This window comes from Cryptomeria japonica, chromosome 11 (assembly GCF_030272615.1).
Source record: "Cryptomeria japonica chromosome 11, Sugi_1.0, whole genome shotgun sequence".
Lineage (NCBI taxonomy): Eukaryota > Viridiplantae > Streptophyta > Pinopsida > Cupressales > Cupressaceae > Cryptomeria > Cryptomeria japonica.
In genome coordinates this window covers 357,761,973-357,787,531 of record NC_081415.1, presented here as the reverse complement: position 1 = coordinate 357,787,531, position 25,559 = coordinate 357,761,973, and the positions used below count along the sequence as shown (strand labels likewise).

The 25,559-nt window shown below is 36.9% G+C and overlaps 1 protein-coding gene across 1 annotated transcript in view; it reads left to right on the top strand.

Moving 5' to 3' along the window:
* The first annotated feature begins 1,806 nt into the window (after positions 1–1,806).
* Positions 1,807–25,559, top strand: part of LOC131040192 (extra-large guanine nucleotide-binding protein 3) — a 56,756-nt gene continuing 33,003 nt past the window's right edge. Inside the window, exons 1-5 of the mRNA XM_057973060.2 lie at positions 1,807–3,641; positions 3,767–3,904; positions 5,367–5,471; positions 5,631–5,816; positions 11,586–11,766. Of these exons, the coding sequence (XP_057829043.2) occupies positions 2,316–3,641; positions 3,767–3,904; positions 5,367–5,471; positions 5,631–5,816; positions 11,586–11,766 (1,936 nt within the window). The 5' untranslated portion in view covers positions 1,807–2,315. The remainder of the gene's footprint in view (positions 3,642–3,766; positions 3,905–5,366; positions 5,472–5,630; positions 5,817–11,585; positions 11,767–25,559) is intronic.

The following is a 25,559-nucleotide window of genomic DNA, read 5'->3' as shown; positions in this document are numbered from 1 at the left end:
TCATTTATTTCATTTTGAAGACAATTACTCCTTCTGCATAAACAATGTATATACAAACAAACATCAAAATACACGCTTAATCATTTAAAAACATTAAATCAATCTATTTTTAAAACAATGACATCAAATTTAACTCTTCATGTAAAATTACATCCTTCGTATCAAATAATCATTCATTTATGCAAGATGCAGTCGATGCAACCACTGTGGTGTGTGAGATTCCATCTCCATTATTGAATTCAAAATGCTAAACACAACTCTACATGAACCAAGTTCTCAGCTTCATCCACGTTCACCTGTTCCTGCATTCACTTGCACTCGATTGTTCATCAACAATGACAATCCCCAATTTCACAATCAAACAATTTAAATCATTCATTCACATTTAAATTTCCATTTCCAATTCCAATTTCATTTCAATTTAAGTTTCAATTTCATTTTCTTTTTCCATTTCATCCATATCATCATAAGATATAAATCATTTTCCTAATTTAATATTTGCAATTAAAATATTGATAAAAATGGTATGTGACACTCACATCAAGTTATAACTTCTTACTTGGTTGAAGTCTTATATGTTGGTTATACACAAACTACTTTGCTACCGCTTTGTGTTCCATTGAGGCCAAGTATTGGGTGCTTGTTAATGCCATTAGTAAAGTCATTTGAATTCAATACATCCTCATTAAGTTTGGTATCCAATTTAGATGACTATCTATCATATTTTTTGATAACTAGTGTGCCATATAGATGTTTTTAGGTCTCTACCCCAGTTTAGACAATATTTGAAGCTCACATATGGACATGTCATTACTTTCTTATGTTGTTCAATTTTTGAGTAGATTGTTGATATCCTCATCAAACCCTTTACAAAAACTTAAGTATTCATTTGTGAGCTTTATTGGGGTTGTGAGACACTGCTTCTTTGGGAGGGGCTTCTAACTCCTTCCCTTTTCTCTTTAGTTTGAAGTTGACTTTTTTTTTCTCTATGTAGGGGGGGTTTCCATCTCTCTTCTTGGGGGATCTATTTGTAAATTGGTTTTGCATCAAGCTTCATTTGTTGGATTTCGTCTTTTCACCCAACTAATCAAGCTACATTTATGGGGGGTCTTGGTGCATTATTTTATCTGCATTTAATTTATTACTTTATTTCATATTATATATCTATGATACAATAAGCTTGCTTCGGTAGGCATCTACTAAAGTATATTTTATTTGCATCATGTACTTGTACTTTTCTAGTTTGGTGGAGATGCCATGCACACATATGACTATACGTCCTATTATCCCACATTACTAATATTGCTCTCATTTTGTATACACATTGATTATATGTTAATCTTTTATAATACAATTTATTGATCTTTTGTGCCTATCTTTAGTCTCTTGATCTTGGGTGGCTTGCATAACTAAATCTTATAAGGATTGACTTTTTATGTAGAAAACAAGCTAGGATCAATATTTAAATACAACTCTAAAGATGACGAATGAAATGCTTTGTATTTGAAGTTGATACACTAACTAATTATGAATGTAAGTGAACCATAAATTTACATTTGAAAACAAAAAATTTCAAAGATTGTTTTCATAAATCAATCAATCAAAACCAATCTTACAAATTACAAAATTTAATTTAAATTATATATAAATATTAATTAAAAAAAGCGACTTGTACTATTGCTTGCATAAATGAAAATGAAAATGGAAATTCATCTTTTTATAGACTACATACTCTACTGGTAAACATAATTTAAACTTATAACAAATTCTCTTTAAGAATATCCCCATCAAAGGGAAAAGTGCAAGGGATGCTATCTATCTTCACCATGGCTAGTCCATTTTTTAATTGAGAGGAGATATTTATGGGATGCTATCTAGTGTTCAGTTTGATACTCTGCAATGTAAAAGGTGAAGCCAAAAAGACAAGTAAATATAGGTAAAAGGCGAAACAGGCGCTGGCTTCGTTGGCGTTGACAGGCCCTGCAATATGCAATATGAAGAGCATTTGTTGGGAAGAGCTACCTAGTTCAACTATACAGCTATTATTACCTTTACATTTGCAACAAGTCAGCGCGTTAGTGGCTCCGCTCGGCTCAGCTTTGGTGGAGAGAGAGAAGAACACGAGCATCAGTAGACCTTCCTTCTTCCAACAAACCCTAAAGCCAGCTCTCTCTGCACAGACAGATAGCGAGTGAATCACTGATAGAAGCCGGCGATCGCGTTACAAGGTAATTACAGTTGGCAGGTATCGTCCTATGGCAGGTGCATTTCTTCCTCCTCAACCCCGTAAGTTAGTGTTTTTCTGTTATTGAAGCATGAACAAATCCAAAGCAGACAAGACCAGGACATTGGGGGATGAGGTTAAGGATTATGCATTTGCAATAGAGTATGAAGGCCCCCCAGCCCACCAGGTTCCCAAAGTCGAGCCTTTGCCTTTAGATGACAATGAAGATATTCCCACTGCACAATCATTATCCATTGATTTTCCCATCTCGACGCCACTGCCGGTTGTGCAACCGCTTCCTATACCACGTTTGGCGCTTCATACTCCCTCCACTCCGCTAGTCGAGGATGAAGATAGTAGAAGCATATGCATTAACTTGCCAGCAGATCCCTCTTCTCCTTCAGAATGCGCTCCATCACACTCTCCTACACCTACGTCAACCAGTCCCTCAGAAAATACAGAAACACCCAACGCAACAACTTCACAAGGCACTGCCATTAGAGTTTTATACGGATCAGAATCAGATTCCCCTCACTCAGGGAATAAAGAACATGAACATGGTAGTGACAAACTATCAACAGAGGAAGCGGAAGAAGAATTTGATTCTTCTCCACCTCAATTTGGGAATGGATCATCATTAATACATCCTCAAAGTAGCGTTTCCAGAAAGGATGATGAAGTCTGTGTCAACACATTGAGTGGTTTGTATACTGGCTCACAACATTCTCTAACTTCTAGGGCCATTGGAAGTTCATCTGCACAGGAATATCATAATCCGAACTCTTCATCATCATCTCCTTCAGCCTCATTTCGTAATTCTTTATGCAGATTGGTCAATCCAATTTCAAATGAAACAAAAAATAATGCTTCAGTAACATTTCATAATGTAGACGACACAGAATCGGATAATCCATGTTCATCCGAGTTCAACTCCGCAGAGCTGCCACCAGTATCATTAGGTCATATGGAAACTGGTTATTATGGAGGATCAGAAAAGCAGCAGGTGAAAGGCATATGCCAGAGATGCATGAAAAGTAATCGGTTAAAGGATAAAGAAACATGTTTAGTCTGCAATGCCAAATACTGTAGCAATTGTGTGCTCAGAGCAATGGGATCAATGCCCGAGGGCCGAAAATGTGTGGCTTGCATTGGTCAGCCTATTAACGAGTCAAGACGATCAGCACTAGGAAAATCCTCACGGATGCTGTGTCGCCTTCTTAGCCCATTAGAGATTCAGCAAATTATGAAGGCTGAGAAGGAATGCCCAGCAAATCAACTTCGACCAGAACAACTATATGTGAATGGGAGGCAACTAAGACCAGAAGAAATGGTAGAATTACTTGGTTGTCCTAAACCTCCCCAAAAGCTAAAACCTGGGCGATATTGGTATGACAAAGAATCTGGACTTTGGGGCAAGGTCAGTATTTATAAACATTGGTAAGATTAGAGTTTGTTGTAAAATAGTTAATTTTCTGAGCACCAAATGTAAGAGCATTAAAATTAACGAGCTGGGTACTTCTTTCTTTCCTGTTGAGATGGCAGGAGGGTGAAAAGCCAGATAAGATCATAAGTGCAAACTTGAACTTGGGAGGAAAACTTCTACCTGAAGCAAGTAATGGAAATACCCAAGTTTACATCAATGGGCGTGAGATCACTAAAGTAGAGCTAAAGATGCTAAAGGTAGCCTCTGGTTTAAATATTTGGGTTTTTAAGCTTGAATTAGCTAGATTTCTTATGCTTTTGTTATATGAATCATGCCCGCAATTATGATTTTTTCCTTCCTTGATTTACATGTTGGAGGTGCAAATTTTGTGATATCTTGAAGCTGGGATAATCTTTGATTAATTGATGCATCTCCATATTTTCAATTTTAAAAAAAAAAGTTTTCATTTTTGCAGATAGTTTAATCGTATTATATCTCCATGACTGTGTGCTGCTTTCATTGTAAACTGTGGGTTCCACCATTGAGCTGTGAGGTTATTTCATGTTGTTCGATTTGTTGTTTCTATACATTTCAAAACACTGAAGTCACAGATACTTCACAAAAACCACTATAGATGTTATAAGACAGCAGACAGAAATGTTTTCTATGATTGATGCCACCGAACTGTATACAAACAAAACTGTTTTCTTGTCTTTGCAAATTATTTTGAAGGTTTGCGAAGCTTATTTGTTGTACCCAGAGAGCAGATGAAAATTCTAGATAGGTCATTGAATGACTTACATTGTCTGTAAAATGTTCTCGTGGTTTGGGAAATTCGCCTGTCATGCTCTTTTTGTGAAAAACTCTCCCAAAACTAGAAAGTAAAGTATGCTGACTTTGTTCCTGTTTTTCTCAAATGTTTTTTCAGCTTGAATGCGTCTTTTGCCAAGATTGCCGATGCTATAAATGAGAAGAAAATATGAGACAACTAGATTTCAAGTTTCTTAAGTTGTTAATAGAACTTTGTTAAATAAAATAGTTAGATAACTTCTCACCAGAAGATAATCTGACTGTTTTATGTAATGTTATTGAAGAATGAGAATACTCTATAAGTTGTGACTTATTAGATGATGCTTCTGATTTCATGTATGCTGCATGCATGACTGGATACCGAATTGTCGAGAAGCTTGGCAAACCTTGATCACACATAGTTTTTCATTTTTTTCATTTTTGTCTACATGGTCCAAAGAATGGAATACTGATGAAAATGTCTTAAAAGTTCTTTGGTACCACCAGATATTTCAATTCAAACACTAAACTTTGGGCATTGATCTGTACAATTCTGGGTATGTTGACATCCAGTTTGTCAGTTTCTTATTGTGGCTGTTCTTGTGAAATAGCTAGAGTTGCAGTTTTGATGTAGGCTTTTATCCAAAACTGCTGAGTCTAGAATCAGATACTGTCTGGCAGCAAACAAGTCTTAGTTGTTTCTCTTCAAATACCAAGTTGTTCCTTCTTTTGTCCATTTTCATTGTCACACATGATTCAACATTTTCTATATGGGGTTTTGCTGCAGCTGTGACTTTATTCAAGCACAGCAGCAATGAATTGAGTTGTTTCCTATCCTGAGCATTTGGGTTTGTTTGAACACTAAAATGCATACTCGTGAATTAAAGCTTGTTTGTATCCTGTCATAAATGATTTTCTTGTGTCATGTAGCTGGCAGGAGTGCAGTGTCCACGAGACACTCATTTTTGGGTGTATTCTGATGGTACATATGAGGAGGAAGGCCAGAATAATATCAAAGGAAACATATGGGGCAAGGTGCGCCTTTTATTTTAGGAAAAAAAATATTTGAGCTTTGTTTTGGTTGTGTATTGTGTTTATGCTTCATTCCCTCGAGCTCTTTATGTTGTTATTACCAAAATTTTATGGCTTTGGTTGTGAGTTTGAAGCATCTGCTTTACAATGTTTGCTAGGCAGGCATTAACAAGGCTGATATGCTCTTTGCTCTCGCTGCCCACTCCTCGTGGGAGTTCCAATGGCTCAAGAGAAGATGCGAATAACCACTCAAGCAGATCTGTCCCAGATTACTTGGAGCAGAAAAAGATTCAAAAGCTTCTATTACTTGGATTTCAAGGCTCTGGCACCAGTACCATTTTTAAACAGGTAAATTCCTAGTACATGAAGAATGTGATTTCCATGACACCTTGATTCATTGATCTCCATTGCTTTTGTAACAATTGGGGGGCACTTTTCTGAATGATAATCTTGAAACACTGCAAAATGGAAGTTGAGTTGCAATGGAATTATGATGATAATCTCTATATTAGCTATATTTATTTACTTGGAAATTCTTCATGGAAATCAAGCTTTGCTTCTAACTTTAATTTTATCTTTCTTATCAAATTTCAAGTTGTGTGTCCTTTAATAAATGGAGGACATTAGAGACACAACTTGAAAACTGACTTTATGATAAAGAAAGGTCAAAGCAAAAGAAAATTATAAGACGACTCAAACATATATTTCAAAAACCAAAGTTATTGAAATTGGTGAAATTAGCAGATTTAAAATATAAATGCTTAGAAGTACTGTATAGATTGGTTTTGCTACATGATTCACCTTTGTGGCAAGCTGAACATTCATTAGTCTTGTGGTCCTTAATTCCTATTGGGAAAAGATGACATACTGGTAGTGGTAGGCTTTTAAACACTGTTCAGAAAATATGTTATTCAGGAAAAGTGTAATGTCCCCTACTAGGAGGCTGCCAAATTTCCAACAATTATTATACATTACTTAATGCATTATCAAGTTATTATGCTTTTTTTCCTATTAATTCCACATTTAAAAATCCATAGCCCTCTATATTATGATCTAACCTTGTTACTACCTAAACCCAAGGGAGGAAGGGGTAGTTATGTTACCAGGGCACTGAGAAACCAAGCTACAACAGTCTCCCTCAAGGTTTACGGATGCAGGCCCTTACTCCATCTCGGGACTACTCCCTCAAGGTTTATGGGAAACTGATCTTTACCCCATCTCGGGACCACATAATTGGTTGGAATTAGATCGCCTCTCCCTTGGCACAAATCTAGCCGATCCTCCATAGGCATTAGCAGAAGTATCAAGGACTAGGCTATGAGAATACTAAGTTCTCATGAATTATGAATATATGTGAAATTAAGTATGACTATCGTGCATATTGCAGCCTATATAAATATTACTACTAAATTCTGCATAAGAAAATTATCAGGCTTCATATATTAAGCATACATATAAGCACATCCCCATGCATACCAACAAGAACAAAGATGTTACTGCCTGTAACTTAATAACAGTTCTGATCTGATCTGATCTGATCGATGGTCATGTTACTGGATGCTTTGATTCCTTTCCTTTATATCTCTCAATTTGAGGGAGAGGTCACACCTCTTCATCATGTATGCCCTTTGGCAAGAGACAAACTCTTTCATCATCAGCACCCTTTGAAAGAGTGCAACTCTTTATTATTTCTACCCTTTGAAAGGGACACAACCTTTCTCAATCAGATCTGCACTTCTTATTTAAATCATATCTACAATTCTAATTTCCAAATTATCCCCTCAAATGAGGTTCTCTTCTCCCTTTATATCTCATGTTTGAGGGAGTTACAACTTTTCTTTCCATGTCTTTTGACAATTCATTAACTTAATTAAATTTTAATTATATTTAATTATATTCTATTATATTTTAATTTTATTCCTTTGTATTTTAATTTTATTTTTTATTCTTTTGTATTTTAATTTTATTATTATTATTTATTATTAAATTATATTTCAAAGTGGGGACATTACAGTTCACCCCACCCAAGATTGCTTGTCCTCAAGCAATTGATCATGGAGTGTTCAAAACGACTTCCAATATGAAATGGCTTTGCAAACACACATGGAATGCGCATGCTGGAAACATATTAGGCATGAACCAAACATAGAGCATACACATAAAAAAACATGGAGCATGCACATGAATATGTGCAAACACGGAGCATACATGCAAATACATGTATTATTAGATTCCTTCTTATTGACTAGAATGATTATTGATTCATGTTTACCCTGCAGGATGGCAGGATCAAAGCTCTGATACCATTTGTAATGTCCCCTACTAGGAGGCTGCCATATTTCCAACAATTATTATACATTACTAAATGCATTATCAAGTTATTATTCTTTTTTTCTATCAATTCCACATTAATAATCCATAGCCCTCTATATTATGATCTAACCTTATTACTACCTCACCCCAAGGGAGGAAGGGGTGGTTATGTTACTAGGGCGTTGAGAAACCAAACTACAACAGGCTCCCTCAAGGTTTACGGATGTAGGCCCTTACTCCATCTCGAGACTACTCCCTCAAGGTTTATGGGAAACTGATCCTTACCCCATCTCGGGACCACCTAATTGGTTGGAATTAGACTGCCTCTCCCTTAGCACAAATCTAGCCCATCCTCCATAGGCATTAGCAGAAGTATCAAGGACTAGGCTATGAGAATACTATGTTCTCATGAATTATGAATATATTGTTGGCATAACTGATGGTGTTGGCACAACTGGTTCATCAGTTAGTATTGTCATTGATGACTAGCACTTACCGGTGAATAAGGCAAGGAGGTGTTGTAAACCTCAATGGTTTACTCATGGCTGCAATCAGTATGGAGGATTCAATGCTTCCCTAATATGCATTATTGACACACTTAAGCAGTGTGCTGGTCAAAGACTAATCGGTTGAAGGATAAACAGAGTAGCTGACCAGTCAGTCAAGCATCTGATAGGTGTTGAGATTAGTCTCTTAAACTGGTAGTTGAAATGATGATGCGGTCACAAGAGGTGACTCAGAATACAGTTAAGAAGTCTTATGTACGACCGGAACACTCTGGACAGATAGGTGATCAATTTGCTTGATGATTAGTGACCGGTGGCAAAAGATGAAGTGTTACACCGGTGATACTGGTTGAAGAGTGCTATCCATCGAGAATCTCGGAGCAGTGACCAATAAGCTGGATGTGATGACCAAAGGTGAGTCGGTCATGGTGAGATATCATCAAAACAAACTGCTAGTGAAGTCTCCAGCCGTTAATAACCAGTTAAGGTGAGATTTGTGCGGATTTTCCGGTTTGCATTAAAAAGGTAGAACACGACCCAAAAGTTGGTAGAATTATGAGTTGCAGTGGCAGATAAGGATGAGTTGATGGCGAGATTGATGGAGAGCGCGCAAAGAAAGTGCGGGAAGATTTGGATTTCAAATCTATCGAGTGTTAGGTGTAAACTCATTTAGGAATCAGCAGGTATGTGTTGGCAAAACATGGTATAAAGGTTTTTGGCGAAAACCAAAAAGTTTGATTGGAAAATTGCTAAGTGCAATTTTGAAGAGAGGCGATCTAGTAAGGTGAGAAGAGTGCAGAACTGCTAAGTGAATAGTAGAGTGGTAAAGAGAGTGTGCGGAGCTCGGAGAGTGTGAAGAGTAGAGAAAGTGTGTAGGGCACCAGTAGAGTGCAGAGCACCAGTAGAGTGTAGAGCAAGTGAAATGCAGAGCACCAGTTGAGTGCAGAGCAAGTGTAACCGATGGTCAAAACAAAGAGCTTCAATTGGATCTGATTAAGATAAGAGTAGCTATTAGAGCAGATCATTCTCTCTGTTGTTTTCTAATAACTACAACAGTAAAATCCTTTAATCGGGTGGACTTTAACAGGTCCCTTTGTAAAATCCCTTAACCAGGTGAACTTTAACAGGTCCCTTTGTAAAATCCCTTAACTGGGTGACATCTTAATTGATGATCCTAAGTTCCTTAACAAGGCTACCTCTAACAGAGTAAAGGTTCTAACAGGCCTTAAAGAAAATCCCTTAACCGGGTGGCACCTAACAGTGTCTTTGTAATCTCCTAACTGGGATGGCTCCTCACCAGGCGTACTCCAGAAGAGTGCAGATTTTGTGAGTTTCTACTCACACCGTTGTTTTCTCCCATTTGGGTTTCCACGTGATAAATCTTGGTAGTCATGTGTGATTGATTTTATGTGTGCATGTTTCTTATTAATGCTGCTTATACTGATAAGTGTTAAGTTTGAATAGAAACTTTGATTAAGGTTAAAATCTGGTAGAACCGGTATAGTGCTGATTCACCCCTCCCCTCTCAGCACCGGTTGGGACTAACATATATATGAAATTAAGTATGACTGTCATGCATATTGCAGCCTATATAAATATTACTACTAAATTCTGCATAAGAACATTATCAGGCTTCATATATTAAGCATACATGTAAAGCATATCCCCATGCATACCAACAAGAACAAAGATGTTACTGCCTTTAACTTAATAACAGTGCTGATCTGATCTGATCTGATTGATGGCCATGTTACTGGATGCTTTGATTCCTTTCCTTTGTATCTCTCAATGTGAGGGAGAGGTCACACCTCTTCATCATGTATGCTCTTTGGTAAGAGACGCACCCTTTGATCATTAGCACCCTTTGAAAGAGTGCAACTCTTTATTATTTCTACCCTTTGAAAGGGACACAACCTTTCACAATCAGATCCGCCCTTCTTATTTTTATTCTTTTGTATTTTAATTTTATTATTATTATTTATTATTAAATTATATTTCAAGGTGGGGACATTAGACAAAGTAAATTGGTTGACCACTGTTATCTTTCAACCTATTACATATGCTGATACTTAGTATGCCTGAAGTTTGACCCGTTTTTTCTGGAGTGCTGGTACAGACTGATATGGATATATTCATAATATCATTAAGTTGTGCAAATGATTGTCCGACTTTTGTAACCTTTGGGATTGTACCCTTATTTTGGTTTGTCAGTCATAGTTGTAAAAGGACCTTTATCTGTTACAAATTATAGCTGTAGAGCTAAATCAGATCCTCAGGATGGAATTCTATTTTTATTTTTTGTTAGATAAATGAGGGGTTTTATTTGGGATGGGCATAGAAAAAATCCATATAAAAAGATATGGAGTTGAATCTGTCTGGGTCTAGGAATACACATGCCAGTACAATTATCTGAGGTCAGAAGAAGCAAATAAAAATGGGGAAAACAATATAAGTGCATCAATAATCTAATAAGAAGGTTCATTTTGTGCATATCCTGCAATAGTTCAATTCATTAATACTGAAATCCATCGAGGCTTTTGTCAAACAATAAGTGTGCTTTGTGTAAATTGCAGCATGATGCTGAATCACTAGTCCATGTACTAATTGGCACAGAACTCTGTTTATTCAAGTTCTACTACTTAATATGTTTTTACCTTTTTTCCTGGTGTATGTGTTCTTACCTTTGAATACACATGTACCCTAAATATGTTAACGTTAGTAAAACTGCCAGTGTGGGACCAAAGGATTTTGGATTTGGTCTCAACATGGGGAATTCAATGCCTTTTATCCAAAAGGAGTCAATCATCTCTATTTTTACGCCTATGGCCTCAACTGTTTTGTTTGCATGGTTATTTGGCTCCGTACCAAACCAAAGCTTCATCATCCCTTTACTATCTCTGCAGAAAGCTGATACTGCAAGATCAGGATTACCTTCAGGGTACAATCTGAAGTGTATTTAGAAACTTCTAGGTGTGGGTTTCACATTGTTGGGGAGTTCAAAATCTAGCAACTTATCATTGTGAACTTCTTATGCTTTTCTAACTAAACATATGATGTATTTGGATTCGTTATCCTCATTCTGAACTAGCTTTGGTTGCCTTGAAGTTGCATTAATTATATCTTCACTTTTTTTGTATTGGATAGTTGAAACTGATCTTCATGGTCTGCTGTGCAGCATCTCGTGGATCACCTTGCTATATTTCTTAGTTATTGAATATCTATAATTTACTGAAGTGAATGAAATTGCAACAAATAGGCGAGTGGAATTTCAGCTGATCTCTATATTGGATATTGACAGGCAAAATTTCTCTACAAAGATGACAAATTTTCACAGGAGGAGCTGCAAAGTATCAAACTAATGGTACAGAGCAACTTGTACAAGTACCTCAGCATATTACTTGAGGGACGTGAGCGTTTTGAGGAGGAAACCTTGATGAATTTGAAAGGTCATGATGTACCCGAGCAAATCACTCCTGCAGGTATTCTTGTTGGAAATAAATGATTGGAGATTCACACATAATGGAGGGATTTAGTTTTTTGCACAATTTAAATATATGCACCATATATTTGTAATTGATTATATATTATATGTTTTTCTTGGTGGATTTACTGCAGGTTATATTCAATTCAATATTTTACACCCTTTTGCATTGGCGAAATCCTTTTCTTTACTAATTTAGAACATGCAATTCCGATTTCTTTCATTAAATAAATAGAAGGAATATACTGTCGTACTAAGAGCTATCTATTATTCAGATAATATAAATGTGCCATAGTCTTTTATACTATAACCTCATTATAACTTATGGCATCCTAGGTTCATACAATGTTGAAATTGAGAACAATTTGATTTGTAAAGAACATCTATAATGTAACATGGATGATTGAATAATAGGCTGGTCCATGTGACTGGCAACATTCTACTGCTATGATGCATTTCTATCCTCCTACTATAGTCTTTAATGAATTATTTGATACACTTCCATGGCTTAATAGTGTTCTTTGTGTTTATTTCAATTAATGAACATGTTCTATAGGGTTCCAGATCCATTAGTTGCTACAGCTGGAGAAATAGGCTTTCTTCTCAAATATTCATTTAAGAATTCATTTAAGAAGACATCCTTGGTTAAAGTTCTATGCCATTTTTGCTCTCAGAAGCATTGCAATAAATGAGCATGTTGTGCAACTAATGGCCTTTGTTAGTCTTGTTTTAGGACAATCTTTATAGGTACAAGCAGGTTTCCAGATAAACAGTTCATATCCTAATATTCTTAATGCTCTATTTGACCAGCTAGAATGGCTGCATTTTCAACTTGGTTTAACTGTTCAACTTGTATTTGCAATTGCACGGTTAGCTTTCTGCTTTCATGATATAGTCTCAACACCTAAGTGAAATCATTTTCCATTATATCATGATAATAAATGCTGGAGAAATAGCATCTTTTTCTGGCTGGAGTGATTGGTTATGGTGTAATGCTTTCACTTGAAGCATTTCCTTGAGAATCAAGGATTCAAGAGAGATGGTTCTGTTGAAACCTAAAAGTAGGGTAGTGTTTCACTGGTTGAATCAAGTCCTTGGAATAAAAGTGGTCATGAATGAGCATTAAGGCATCTTTCTGCATGTAGTGCATCAATTTGTGATACCATCACAAAAAGCAAATTAGTTTTCAGATTGGTTTTCCTCTTTTAGCTAAATCTTGTGTGGTTGACTATGGCTGCCAAATGATTTTGTTATCTTTCTTTTTCCTTTTGTATTTACCTGGTATTTGTGACTTTTAAAAATTATTCCAGTTTAAATCATCCATAATGTTGCAGGTTTTACCTGCGTATGTGATATAATTGGTGATATAAATGATTGGCCAATGACCCAATTCCATATTTAATATCAATTTTCTCAATTCATGATACTTTCATTTATGATTTGTAATTATCGTGTGTGACCATTTGTATAATTACCTAATCAATCATTATGAAACAAATGATCAAAGATCAAAGATCCAAAACAGCTGAACAATTCCGTGCCATTAAAAATCTGACTAAGTGAAATTCCATTTGAGTAAGTGAAAAATGCATTTGAACATCAAAGACAGCTAACGCTCACTAGATTTTCTTTCATTCAAGTGACTGGAGGGAATGCTGCAACAACTCATAAGATTTTACTATTCTCAGGTGCTTTAAATACCTGCCTCAGTACTTCTGAAATCTTTGTCTTAATTCTCATTATGGCAGGGAAATGTCAGAAAGACTGAGCCTTGTTTAGATGACATTTTAATTTATAGGGGCCACCTTGGAACTCCTAAACCATTGCCTGAAAAAATGCCCCTCTTCTGCTTGCTCCCATCACAACCAATCAGGTCACAGAATCATTCCCAGCCAGAATAATGATGTCACTTGTTACAATTTTGTGAGGCAACTTTCAGGTCCGTGAGATACAACATCAATGCCTCAGCTGTAATAAATTCAGGTAGTATTTTTTGGTTATCTTAAAGTTGGGAACTTTTATATATATAGTAGTGCAAAGCAGAAGTAAATGCCTCATCCAAAAAATTATAAAAGGAAATCTCTATTGTTATAAATGTAAGTGCCTTCACAATTACAATACACCTCTAAAGGTATACTAAAGGAAAAATAGAGGAAATGAGACACAGATCCTCAAAGCAGTAGCAAGGAAAGAGAACAACTCTAAAGAAACAGAGACCATAAACATGGATAAGAAGGAGCTACAATGTTCGGCCTCTCATTTCTAATTCTCAATGAATTCGCAAGTCAAATCCATGCTTCATTCTGCAGCTTCTCTCTTCTGAAATACTAGTCCCATGAGGCAAAACAATTCTCCCTTAAGTGTTTTAAGGAGTAATGGAGAATATACCAGGACAACTCAAGTCCTTTCTCATGGAGACCTGTTCCATACTCCTCTTACCAAGGTATTTCATCAAATTTTAACTCTCCGTATACAGCCTCACTATATCCCTAACTTTCAGAGGGATTACCCTGCCGTATTTATCTTTTGCTCCAGAAAACTACTTTAATTCTGAAACCCAAACCCTGCAAAGGTCTGCTCCCACACCCTATCCACTAGGTGCCTTCCAAGGTCTTAATTCTATTAGCCTTGCAAGGTCTTAATTATATGAATGGTGCTGCAAATAAACCATACAATCCCTATGAGGGTGATCATAACAAAGCCAGCCTCCAATATGTACAAACAATTACAAATGCTACAATTTGGAGGATAACAAAAGGATTGATGCCCAAGTAACAGACAATGAAACGCATGGAAGTCCCATCAAAATGCTCAATTAATTTTCTCCATAAGTATTTTTAGTGTATCCAACATTTACAAAAGGGACAGGAAATGCTCACTCATTTTCCATTTATTAATCTTACTCATATGTTTGAGAATATGCAGACTAGAGCAGAAGCAATTGAGACTGTCCTCACATCAGCTAAGCAAAATTGCTAATTGGCTGAAATGACACAGGACACTCATGCCAAGAGAAAGGCCATGACTTCTCATACACCAGCCTTGGACTAGCAATTGTAAAAGGGCAACTTCTCTCAAAACCTTATCATGCCACTTCCAAGAACAACAGATCTGGAATGGTAAGTTGTCAGACGAGATGAAGAAAAGCATGCTATAGTTCGCATACTTGGACTTGATTTGGGCTTGGTAGAGCAAAATTTTTCCAGCTTGGAAAAAACTCAACAATTTGACAACTTAAAAAAATACTTAAAATGAATTCATGATGATTGTCATTGAAAATCATCATCATGAGTTGTATATCCATGCAAGTTATGAATTACAAGAATTTTCAATTTCCTCTTCCCATTCTAGTGGAAAATTGGGGGAAGGGTCTAGTCCTCACACATTGCTGCAACTCTTTGCTTGGCCGAGAAGGTTGCATGTGTGGATCCACCTTGATACTAGATGGCAAAGACTTCTTCGTTGCCTCATGTTGGACATCCTCTACATTGATGTCATCCAATCCAATCTCTTATTCTTTTGTTGCATCTCCACGTTCCATAATTTACCTAGCATTCTCATCCTCAATAAACAAGGAGATCTCCTCTTGTAACACGGTCCAATCACTCTAGGGATTTTTGCTCCATCTTTCTTGTGCAAAGCCAAAGGATCTATTCCACAAAAAATAGGTCATTGATGTAAATGATGTTCAATTTACATTCAATATGCAAGTTATAATTCTATTATCTAATTTTGTATTATTAATTTCTTATTGTATATATCTAACTATCTTCTTGCTTGTGGCAGATGAGAGGAGCATTTAATGTTTTCTATGTCCTATCTCAAGAATGCCACTTACTATAAGTATATGACAAAGGAGGCACGGTCAAGCAATGCCTTGATCGGTCATGACCGATCAAGACATTACTTGATCGTGCCTTTTTGTTTATACTAACAAAAGCATGTTACGGTAAATGCCAATCGGTGATTATAACCGAAGTTCATCGGTGTATTAACCCAACGCTAACAACCGATAGTATATCAGTGGCTGTCAATGCTAACAGCCGATAGTTATCGGTGTGTTAGCCTTGACAACCGATAACTATCGGTGTAGACTAACACACCGATAACTATCGGTGACTAAGACATTGCCACCCGATATGCATTCCGATATACCTTATATGCAACCCGATATATATTATATGCACCCCGATATAATATTATATGTAACCCGATATAATATACATTCAATTCGGTATATATTAATCGGTGTCATCATTATTTATGTTTAATTGATATTCATCTAAATACAAGATTCATTAGATAGATGAACATGAGGAAGATACATAGTGTGATTATCAATAGATTGCCCATATGCAAATATAGAATGGCTATCAAGGATGAATTAATTGCTTGATGGTTTTATCATAGTTATTGATATGATAAATGATTGAATGAGAGACTTCATTTATCTCTCATTCAATCATTTATCTTACCGAAGCTATTATGCATTAACAATTGAGGCATTGTTGAATCAACTTATTGAATGGCATCAAACAAACTCTTGTTGCACTCATAGCTTGAACTATAAGCGTTACAAGGTTGGGACAAAATTTAGAAGGCTAGCTAAGCTTTTGAAGATTCAGGGTGTTTCCATCTTAATCTTCCCACAAAGAACTTGCAAATAAGATTCAAAATTTTTTGAGCAAGCTATATTTTATTAAAAATTATAATCTGTAACTTGAAAGATATAAGTAAAGACTCCAATTTATGTTACTTGGTGTTTGGGTGGATCTCCTTAAGATAGCTAGTGACGAAGAAAGGAGCTACCTCCTTGCTTGTTTGTAATTTTGTAACTCTGAAATATCCCACTACATGAATGGGTTGATGGAGTTGATTGTTCCACATCCAATCAATGATCTGCCAAATGCGATCAAATTTATTTCTATCTTCTCTGTAATAGTTCTGGATGGCCTCTTTGGCACTATCCATGACGTTATAAATATATACCATTGGATTTTTCTCCCCATCTACCATGTGCAAAACCCTCACCAAAGGCTTTGACATGTACAAAGTACAAACAAATTAAAGTTACAATGATGACAAACCATTAGCTTGTGGTTGAAATGATGTTGAATTAAGCAATAACTTTGATTTTTATGCTTTCAAATAAGAAAACCAACTTATAGATTTATTTATTTTTTTAATATCAAAACCTATTTTTTAAAGCATATTTTTAACATTAAAACATTAAAAAAGTGCTAAAATGTGCCGATACTAAGAGTTGTTTCACAAAAACAAACCTATTTCACAAAAAACTTGTAAAAAATAAAAATCCTTCTCCACATGATGTGCCTAGTAGGAGTGGCATGCCATTTGCTTGTGGTTCAAATGAGGTTGAACCAAGTGATAACTTTGATCTAGGTGCTTTCATGAAGATAAAAGACCAAGATATAGATTTTTGATTGTATTATTTTCATATTCTGTAATTGTAATGATATCAGTTTGAATCTTGACTTTGGAGTCTCAAAGATATATGATATATTGTTATATTGAAAATTTGAACTATTAGTTGACAATTAATGTTATCTGGAGTCACAGAGATATATGATATATTGCAATATTGAAAATTTGAACTATTAGTTGACAATTAATGTTATCTTTATCACTATTTTTGATCAACAATGAAGTATCATACTATCAAAGAATCCAATGTCATTTTTATTGATGTTATATAAAATTTATCTTCACTTCAATATTTTTTTGAATTTTTTTGCATACACACACATGCATGCAGACAAATGCGCAGACACGCATGCACCCACACATAGCCACACACACACACATCTGCACGCACACACAACTCACACACAATCATACCCAATCATTTTGTAACCAAGATTTTTTTGTTGGACTAGTGAACCTACATCTGACCTCGTACTAGAACCAACAAGTTAGCTTTCAATCATATTTGATGTTTCTGTGGGCTTGTGTTTGTTTTTTTGGTGTTAAAAAGTCGCATATAAGTTTTTGATAAAATCGTCTATTTGCCTCAGGGACCATTGAACTTGAACTGGTAGCCATTTTGATTAGATTGCTGGTATAGGACAATTAAATAAAATAAAATGTAAATAAAAATACAACCCAACAATACATTAAACATAATAAAAATTAAAAAGATTTTAAAAAAATCTGAAAAGCTTTAATTTTTTATTAAAACTATATTAAAACTTAAAACAAGTTTTAGAAAATAATTGCTTTTGGTTGGTAAATGTCCTTTTTGAAAGTTAGCCACCTTGCATAGTACATAGTAGACCTTTTTGGCACCTTTGCAATCATTGGCCTATGAAAAAAACCAAAAAGCATTAAAAAATGCAAAATTGGCAATTTTCAATGATATTGGATGTTTGTGTGGGATTGTGTTTGTGAAATGAATCTTCAACAAATATTTTGGGGTGCTTTTAGGCTTGCAATCACATTTTAGGGGTGGTGTTGTGACGTTTTCACACATCGCCCCATTGCAAATGGGGACCCCTTTCTTTTTAGGCCCTCCTGGTCTTTTGGCTTGCGTTTTTGGGGTCTTTTCGCAGCAGTTTCGTCAGTCTCTCTGCTTTGCAGGTGTTCGAGGGTCATTTGGGTTTAATCTGCTTTTCGTTTGAGCGAGTTTGATGAAGTCTAGGGCCTGTTTTGTCCTTTTTTAGGGTTTTTGCCTTTTGTCCTAGATTTTAGGGGTTTCTGTTAGGGCTTTGGAAAAACTGAACATACGACTGGAATCAGGACCCTTCAAGGAACCTCCCAGTAAAATTTGAGCCTAAACGGAGCAACTTTCTATTTTTAGAAAGTCCCTATTTTTAGGGATTTTTTCGGGTCTCGGAATGTTGTCATTTTGCCAAAAATCAAACTTACTATTTTTAGTAAGTTTCTATTTATAGTAAGTCATTCCTGCACCCTGTCTCTAACGCTGACACTTTGAAGGTTTCCATTTTTGGAAAGTCAGTACTGGTAGGGTCAGTCAGACAAGGCGACAAGGATCAGGCGTTTGCAGATATTTCTAATTCCGGAGAATCAGATAGCAGATAGAGAAAACCACAAATTGATCAAGTGTTGGAAGCCTATGCCTAAAATGGAAAGCTCAGAAATTCACCAAGGTTCAAGAAGTCACGCCAAAATGGAGGAGGCAAGGATAGATGGAAAATTCCATGAATCCATGGCATAGTGAAAATTCCGCCCAAGGATGCAATTGGGCGCCAAAATGAGTCAGGCAAGGATAGATGGAAAATTCCATGAATCCATGGCATAGTGAAAATTCTGCCCAAGGATGCAATTGGGCGCCAAAATAAGTCAGGCAAGGATAGATGGAAAATTCCATGAATCCATGGCATAGTGAAAATTCCGCCCAAGAATGCAATTGGGCGCCAAAATGAGGAAGGCAAGGACAGATGGAAAAATCCATGAATCCATGGGATGGTGAAAATTGCGCCCAAGTATGCAGTTAGGCGCCAAAATGAGGAAGGCAAGGACAGATGGAAAAATCCATGAATCCATGGCATAGTGGAAATTGCGCCCAAGTATGCAGTTGGGTGCCAAAATGAGGAAGGCAAGGACAGATGGAAAAATCCACGAATCCATGGCATAGTGGAAATTGCGCCCAAGGATGCAGTTGGGCGCCAAAATGGGTCAGGCAAGGATAGATGGATAAATTTCAAGAATCCTTCACATAGAGAAAATTCCAGTGTTCCACGGATGTTGGGGACGGGGAGACGGGGGGACGCGGGGACGGGCTTCAGGGACGGGGGGACAAAGGGAAAAAGTTTTGGGGACGGGTTTCGGGGACGGGGGGACTTGGGCCTGGGAGGGGGAAACGCGTTTCCGTGGAACACTGGAAAATTCCGCCCAAGCTAAAAGTTGAAAATTCGCCTAAGGCATAGAATCCAAGGAGTCAAGGAGTCAAGGAGGAATAAAAAGCAAAATTCCCCTCGGGCAAATTTTTGAATTTGCTATTTTTAGACACCGAATCTCGATGAAGTGTGGAAAATTTTATAGATTCGGACTCGGGATGAAATTCCCCATCCAATGAACCTGACTCCTAAATTTTAGGAGGATACCTAAAAATTAGGGATGTTGAAAAGAAGACATGGACAATTCACAAAACAGTGAATTCCTTCCTCAAGAGGAATTTCAGCCCCAGCCTTGTGGAGGGCACCAGAATGAGGAGTGCATGGAGAAACAGGCAAATTGCAAGTGTCCTTGACCAAGGCATTTTAGTGCCCAAGTGAGAGAACGAGCGCCAGATAGAGGGATGCAAGGAATCCATGGAATTGAAAGAATTCCCCACCAAGTGTAAAATGTTGCCTAGGAACACAAGAGTGCGCTAAAATGATCTTCTCATGGACAGTGCACAAAGAGATGAATTCCTTCATCGGGGAAGAATTGCACCCAAGAATAAGAAATTCTAGGAAAGGTGAAAAATTGAAGAAATCCCAGGAAAGGTGAAAAATTGACTTAAGTGTTCGAAATTTCTTCCTTCAGGACATAGTTCTTGGAAATCATGAAAATTGGCTAAGGTATGAAGAATTTCCTTCCTTAGGGTAAGGAACAAATTTCCTTCCAAAGGAGAATTCCTCCACAACAAGAAATCACACCCAAGGATGAATTGAAGATAAAATTTCTAAGGCAAGGAAGGAATCAGGGATGAACTAAACAAGAAATTTCCCCTCCAGGCAAAAATTTGAAAAATCCATTTTCAGGGCTCAAATGACCTCCAAATTTAGAAATTTTTGAAGATAAGGATACGTAAGAGAATTCTCTCTCTCTTGGACCAAAACCCTAAAATTGTGGAAATTCCTAAAAAATAGGAGATGGTGGAGAATTGTTGAAAATCTCCTCCAGAGCAAGGAGAGTTCGAGAAACTTCAAGAAAAATTCTTCATGGATCAAATTCTTCTCTCCTGAAGTTTTCTCTCTCCAAGGTTTTCTCGCCAAGTGGCAGCCGAGTCAACGGATGTTGAATTAATGAGGCATCTCTCTGCATGCAGCCGTCACATTTATGGCATTATGACAAATTCCTTCTGCATGCAGCCGTCACATTCAGAAGATGATGGTGCATTTATGGCATCATGGGCGATTTTTGCATGAGGGTACATTCATTGCATAGTGGGCACTTTTTGAATGTAATTAATTGTAATGGGATGGAATTAATTGCATATGGGCATGATGGGTTATTAATTGGAGATTCCCACCTTGTTGCATCTTGAGTGGAGAATCTTTTAGGGAAAACCCTAATTAGGGTTTGCATGTAATCATGGCTTGAGGCCTATATAAAGGGGTGACCCCCCTCATTTGTAAAAGGGAGGGATACTTGTATGAAATTGTTGTGATTAGTTTTGAGATAATAACAATGAAACATTGTTCTTTGATGGTGTCAACTTAAGTTATTTTTTCAAAGCTTGCATGGTTTCACCTTCCTCACTTAGATTAGAAATAGTAAAGTGTTTTGATTTCAATGGAGAATGTAACGGTGTTTGATGAATTCCCATGGTTCATACTTTTTGCATCTTGCTGATTGTAAGTTGCAGTGTAAAGTTAGCCTAAACCCCCAAATTTATGCTAAGTTCGATTGTGAATAGTCATTTGGATTGCGTCGTGTTGGGTATTCAAATGCACTTTCTCGATGTGAAAATCCTTCAACATCCCCAGAAGATTGCACCGGTTCTTGCGGAGTTGTAGTTGATCTTGGCGAAGTAGAGCTTGGTTTATTTTGGAATTTGTCCACCAAAGCACTATTCATTGTTATCACTGCCCTTAGGAGTAGATTTAGATCCTTCTAAACCCTTTCCCTTTTACTTTCAGTTCATTTTAGTCCGTTCGAAGCAGCAACATTGCAAAATTGCCATATCTGATGATGGAGTTCCAACCACAGCAAAGAAGTGAAAGAACGATGCAAACGTAAGTCCCCTTGGATTACCAACAATCACATCAGCCAACTGAGTCATGTTCGTAGCATAAAGGAACCTTGGAGTCGATTGTTTGAACTTCTTGCAATCTTAGCATGCAATTGTACTTTGATCAAGAGAGAGTGAAGTGATCGTTAGGCAACTTTATTCTGTGTTCGACGCTGTCATAAAAAACACATCAACAGGTGGGAAATGCATTTTGTATTGTTAAAAAAATCATAGATTTGATGTTTCTCTATAAAAAATTGTTATTTGATTGTGAGTTGCCTTGGGCACAATAGAGTTGTGCCTTGGCTATACATACCATATGTGAATTGGCACTTAGGCCAACACCATAACTTGTCCAATCCAACAACGGTAGGGAAATAGATAGAACTTGATGCGGTTAACCTTCCATCTAGCAAGATATATTATTGATTGTAGGTGTGGTTTTAAGTGCTTAAAGTGACTATGTATGGTGTTTGGGGAGACAATGCTATGAGATGTCACCTAGGAGTGTTGGTGTTGGAAATAAGCCACACCTGAACCGACGATGGACTGGTCCAAGAGGGGCCAGTAGCTCAGTGGTAGAGCACTCTAGCAGTGTATGGAAGGTCCTAGGTTCGAGTCCTAGCTGGTCCATGTCTCAACATGGTATCAGAGCTAGGTCCAGGCTAGGAGCCCCAAGCACACGAGAGGTGTGGCTTAAGGGGGGTTGTTGGTGTTGGAAATAAGCTACACCCGAACCGACAATGGATTGGTCCAAGAGGGGCCAGTAGCTCAGTGGCAGAGCACTCCAGCAACGTATGGAAGATCCTAGGTTTGAGTCCTAGCTGGTCCATGTCTCAACAAGGAGAAGCCAAATTGAAAACTATTTTTTTAAGCATATAGTTTTAGCTTCATACCATTAGGGCATGTTAGTTGTTTTGAAAAAAAAGAATCTTTAAAAAAATGAAGTGAACCTTTAGGAGGCAATTGAATATTTCCTTAAAAATTAGTCTCGTATTCAATCAATTTTGTATCCTGTAATTGATGAGGAGTCTATGTGCAAAATTTTACCAAATTGTACTAGACTCATATTGTACTCCAAAAGGGTTTTGCTTCAGCTTTCATACTTTGTAAGATAAAATTGTTTTCCCACTTCAAGTTCATTAGACATCCTCTTTGTCGATGTGTTTTCTAAGAGGTATATTATCCATATTTTGATTGGGGGGAAAGGATTGAGGGTGGTGGGAAAGTTGGGTGAAAGGCATAATAGCATGGAGGAGACAAGTCCTAGAAAACATCTTGCTTCTACCTTGGGAGAACTTGCTAGGACCGTAAAAGGGTTTTATATTGCTTCTTGTGGTCCACATGACCATATAGATTGTCTTGCCTAAGTGAAGCAAAAAAGCAATAGAAGGGTAGTGGACCACAAGAGGTTTTTGGAGGACAACTTCTAGGCTTGATCTCACTTTTAGGTTGGCGATTGGATCAATGGGTAAGTAGCAAATTTGATTGAGGAAAGGAAGGTTTTCATTAGGCCTATACCAATTGAAGACCAATGTATATGTTAGTGGAGGCGCAGGCCACACTTCTTGTGAATAGCAGTGTTTGTCTCCATTCACAAAATATTTTAGATCATTAAGGCCTAGTCCAACTACATTGTTTTATGAACAATTGTGTGTCACTATTTTCATATGGAGTTCTTTGTTACAAACAACTGCGTGTCCTATTCAAACAAGGCCAATGAGACCATTTTTGTTGAAGAAACATAGGGAGGCCATTCCGCTATGCAAGTGCAAATAGTTGAGTGTGCGTGCATTCACATATTGCTTTATTGTGAACATCGGTGTCTGTCCTTGTTCATATAGGTGTATGTATGGATATCAGGGTGTGCTCTAGTCTATGCATCTTATTCTTGATAAATTGATGAGCGTATCTGTAATGTCCCTTAGTAAATTGCTCTTAGAAAATATCTCAGTTATGGATCTCAATTCTTAGTACAAGGTTAAGAAAAGGTACCTTAGCCTCTGCTGTTGTCAATGAACCTGCAAAAATGAAGTCAGAAGATACTACAAATCACATTAAAGAATAATCATATAAGCGATTATATGTAGAATTAGCTATGTATAACATAAGAGGGGATTCTTGTAACATTAACAGAGATAAAATCATGAATGATGGTAGTGATGTTATGGTGCCAGATTTAGTAGGGTGCCTTAATACAGCAGTTCTCCCTACCCATTGTATCTATGCAGGGTGCCTTTGTACAGCAGTTCCCCCTACCATGCAGGGTGCCCTTGTACAGCAGTTCCCCCTACGTCTCAGGGATGGGTTTATTTCAGATTATTATTAATAAACAAATTACTATCAGTATCCATATCTTAATCAATATTCTGATTAATTATCAGTTGGTTGTCAGTATACAGTTTATCCATTACTATCAAATACCAAATTATTCGAATATGTGTTATTACTCAGTTTACAGCAAATTTTCCAGTTTATTATTATCTACCAGTTAGAGAGTTTTCTGTTCATTAGCATGCAGAATTTAATATTATTATTAGTGGATTGATTCTGTACTGCAATGGTTTGCAAAGTGAACCGATTATTTATTCAAAACTAATATAATCATTGCAGGGTTAATTCATATTGGAACCCATATATATCTATATATATATATATAGATATAAGATACTTATAAGGAAGGATATAGTGTTTGCAGTTTAAACAACATTATTAATCAGAGAACCATGTAAATGCTGAGAGAACATGAGTACATAAACCCCTACCAGTAAAGAGGCGATTGTGTGGCATATGTTAGATTCCAGTCCACGTATATTATCCCCCATATCCTTTCTCATACTTCGGGAGCCCTCTTTTATTTCTCCCCACACCCGTGGTGGAGAGTCATGCCCTTAGGAGGCTTCTTAGTGGTGGTGACTCCTTGAAAAGTCACCGCCCTTAAGATATTCAATATTCACCTCCTTCCCTTTCGGTTAGTTAGATGACAGTTTGACAAACAAATATATAATGAATTCTATTATACTTAGCAAACAAAGATTATAATAATCAGTGCATAGTAATAATTATTGAGTATTGTTTTATTATTATTTCCTTTTAAAGGATACATTGATTTTATCAGAAAAAATGAGGGAACGTGACAGTCCTCCCTCCCTAGATTTGCTTGTCCTCAAGCAATTTCAAGTTGGAATGATCAAATATTTTGTGTCCTTCCCATGTAGCATTCTTAGTGGGTAGTGTTGGCGTGTTTTTTATGACTACATCTAACACAAAATAAAGCTGCCTAACAGTCACTTCACTCTCTCTTGATCAAAGTGCGATTGCATGCTAAGATTGCAAGAAGTTCAAACAATCGACTCCAAGGTTCCTTTATGCTACGGACGTGACTCAGTTGGCCGATGTGATTGCTGGTAATCCAAGGGGCCTTACGTTTGCATCATTCTTTCACTTCTTTGTTGTGGCTGGAACTCCATCATCGGATATGGCAATTCTGCGATGCTTCTGCTTCGAACGAACTAAAATGAACTGAAAATAAAAGGGAAAGTGTCTAGAAGGACCTAAATCTACTCCTAAGGGCAGTGATATCAATAGATGGTGCTTTGGTGGACAAATTCCAAATAAACCAAGCTTTGCTTTGCCAAGATTAACTACAACTCCGCAAGAATCGGTGCAATCTTCTGAGGATGATGAAGGATTTTCATATTGAGAAGGTGCATTTGAATACCGAACACGACTCAATCCAAACGACTATTCACAATCGAACATAGCACAAATTTGGTGGCTCAGGCTAACTTTACATTGCAACTTACAATTAGCAAGATGCAAAAAGTATGAACCATGGAAATTCATCAAACACCATTACATTCTCCATTGAA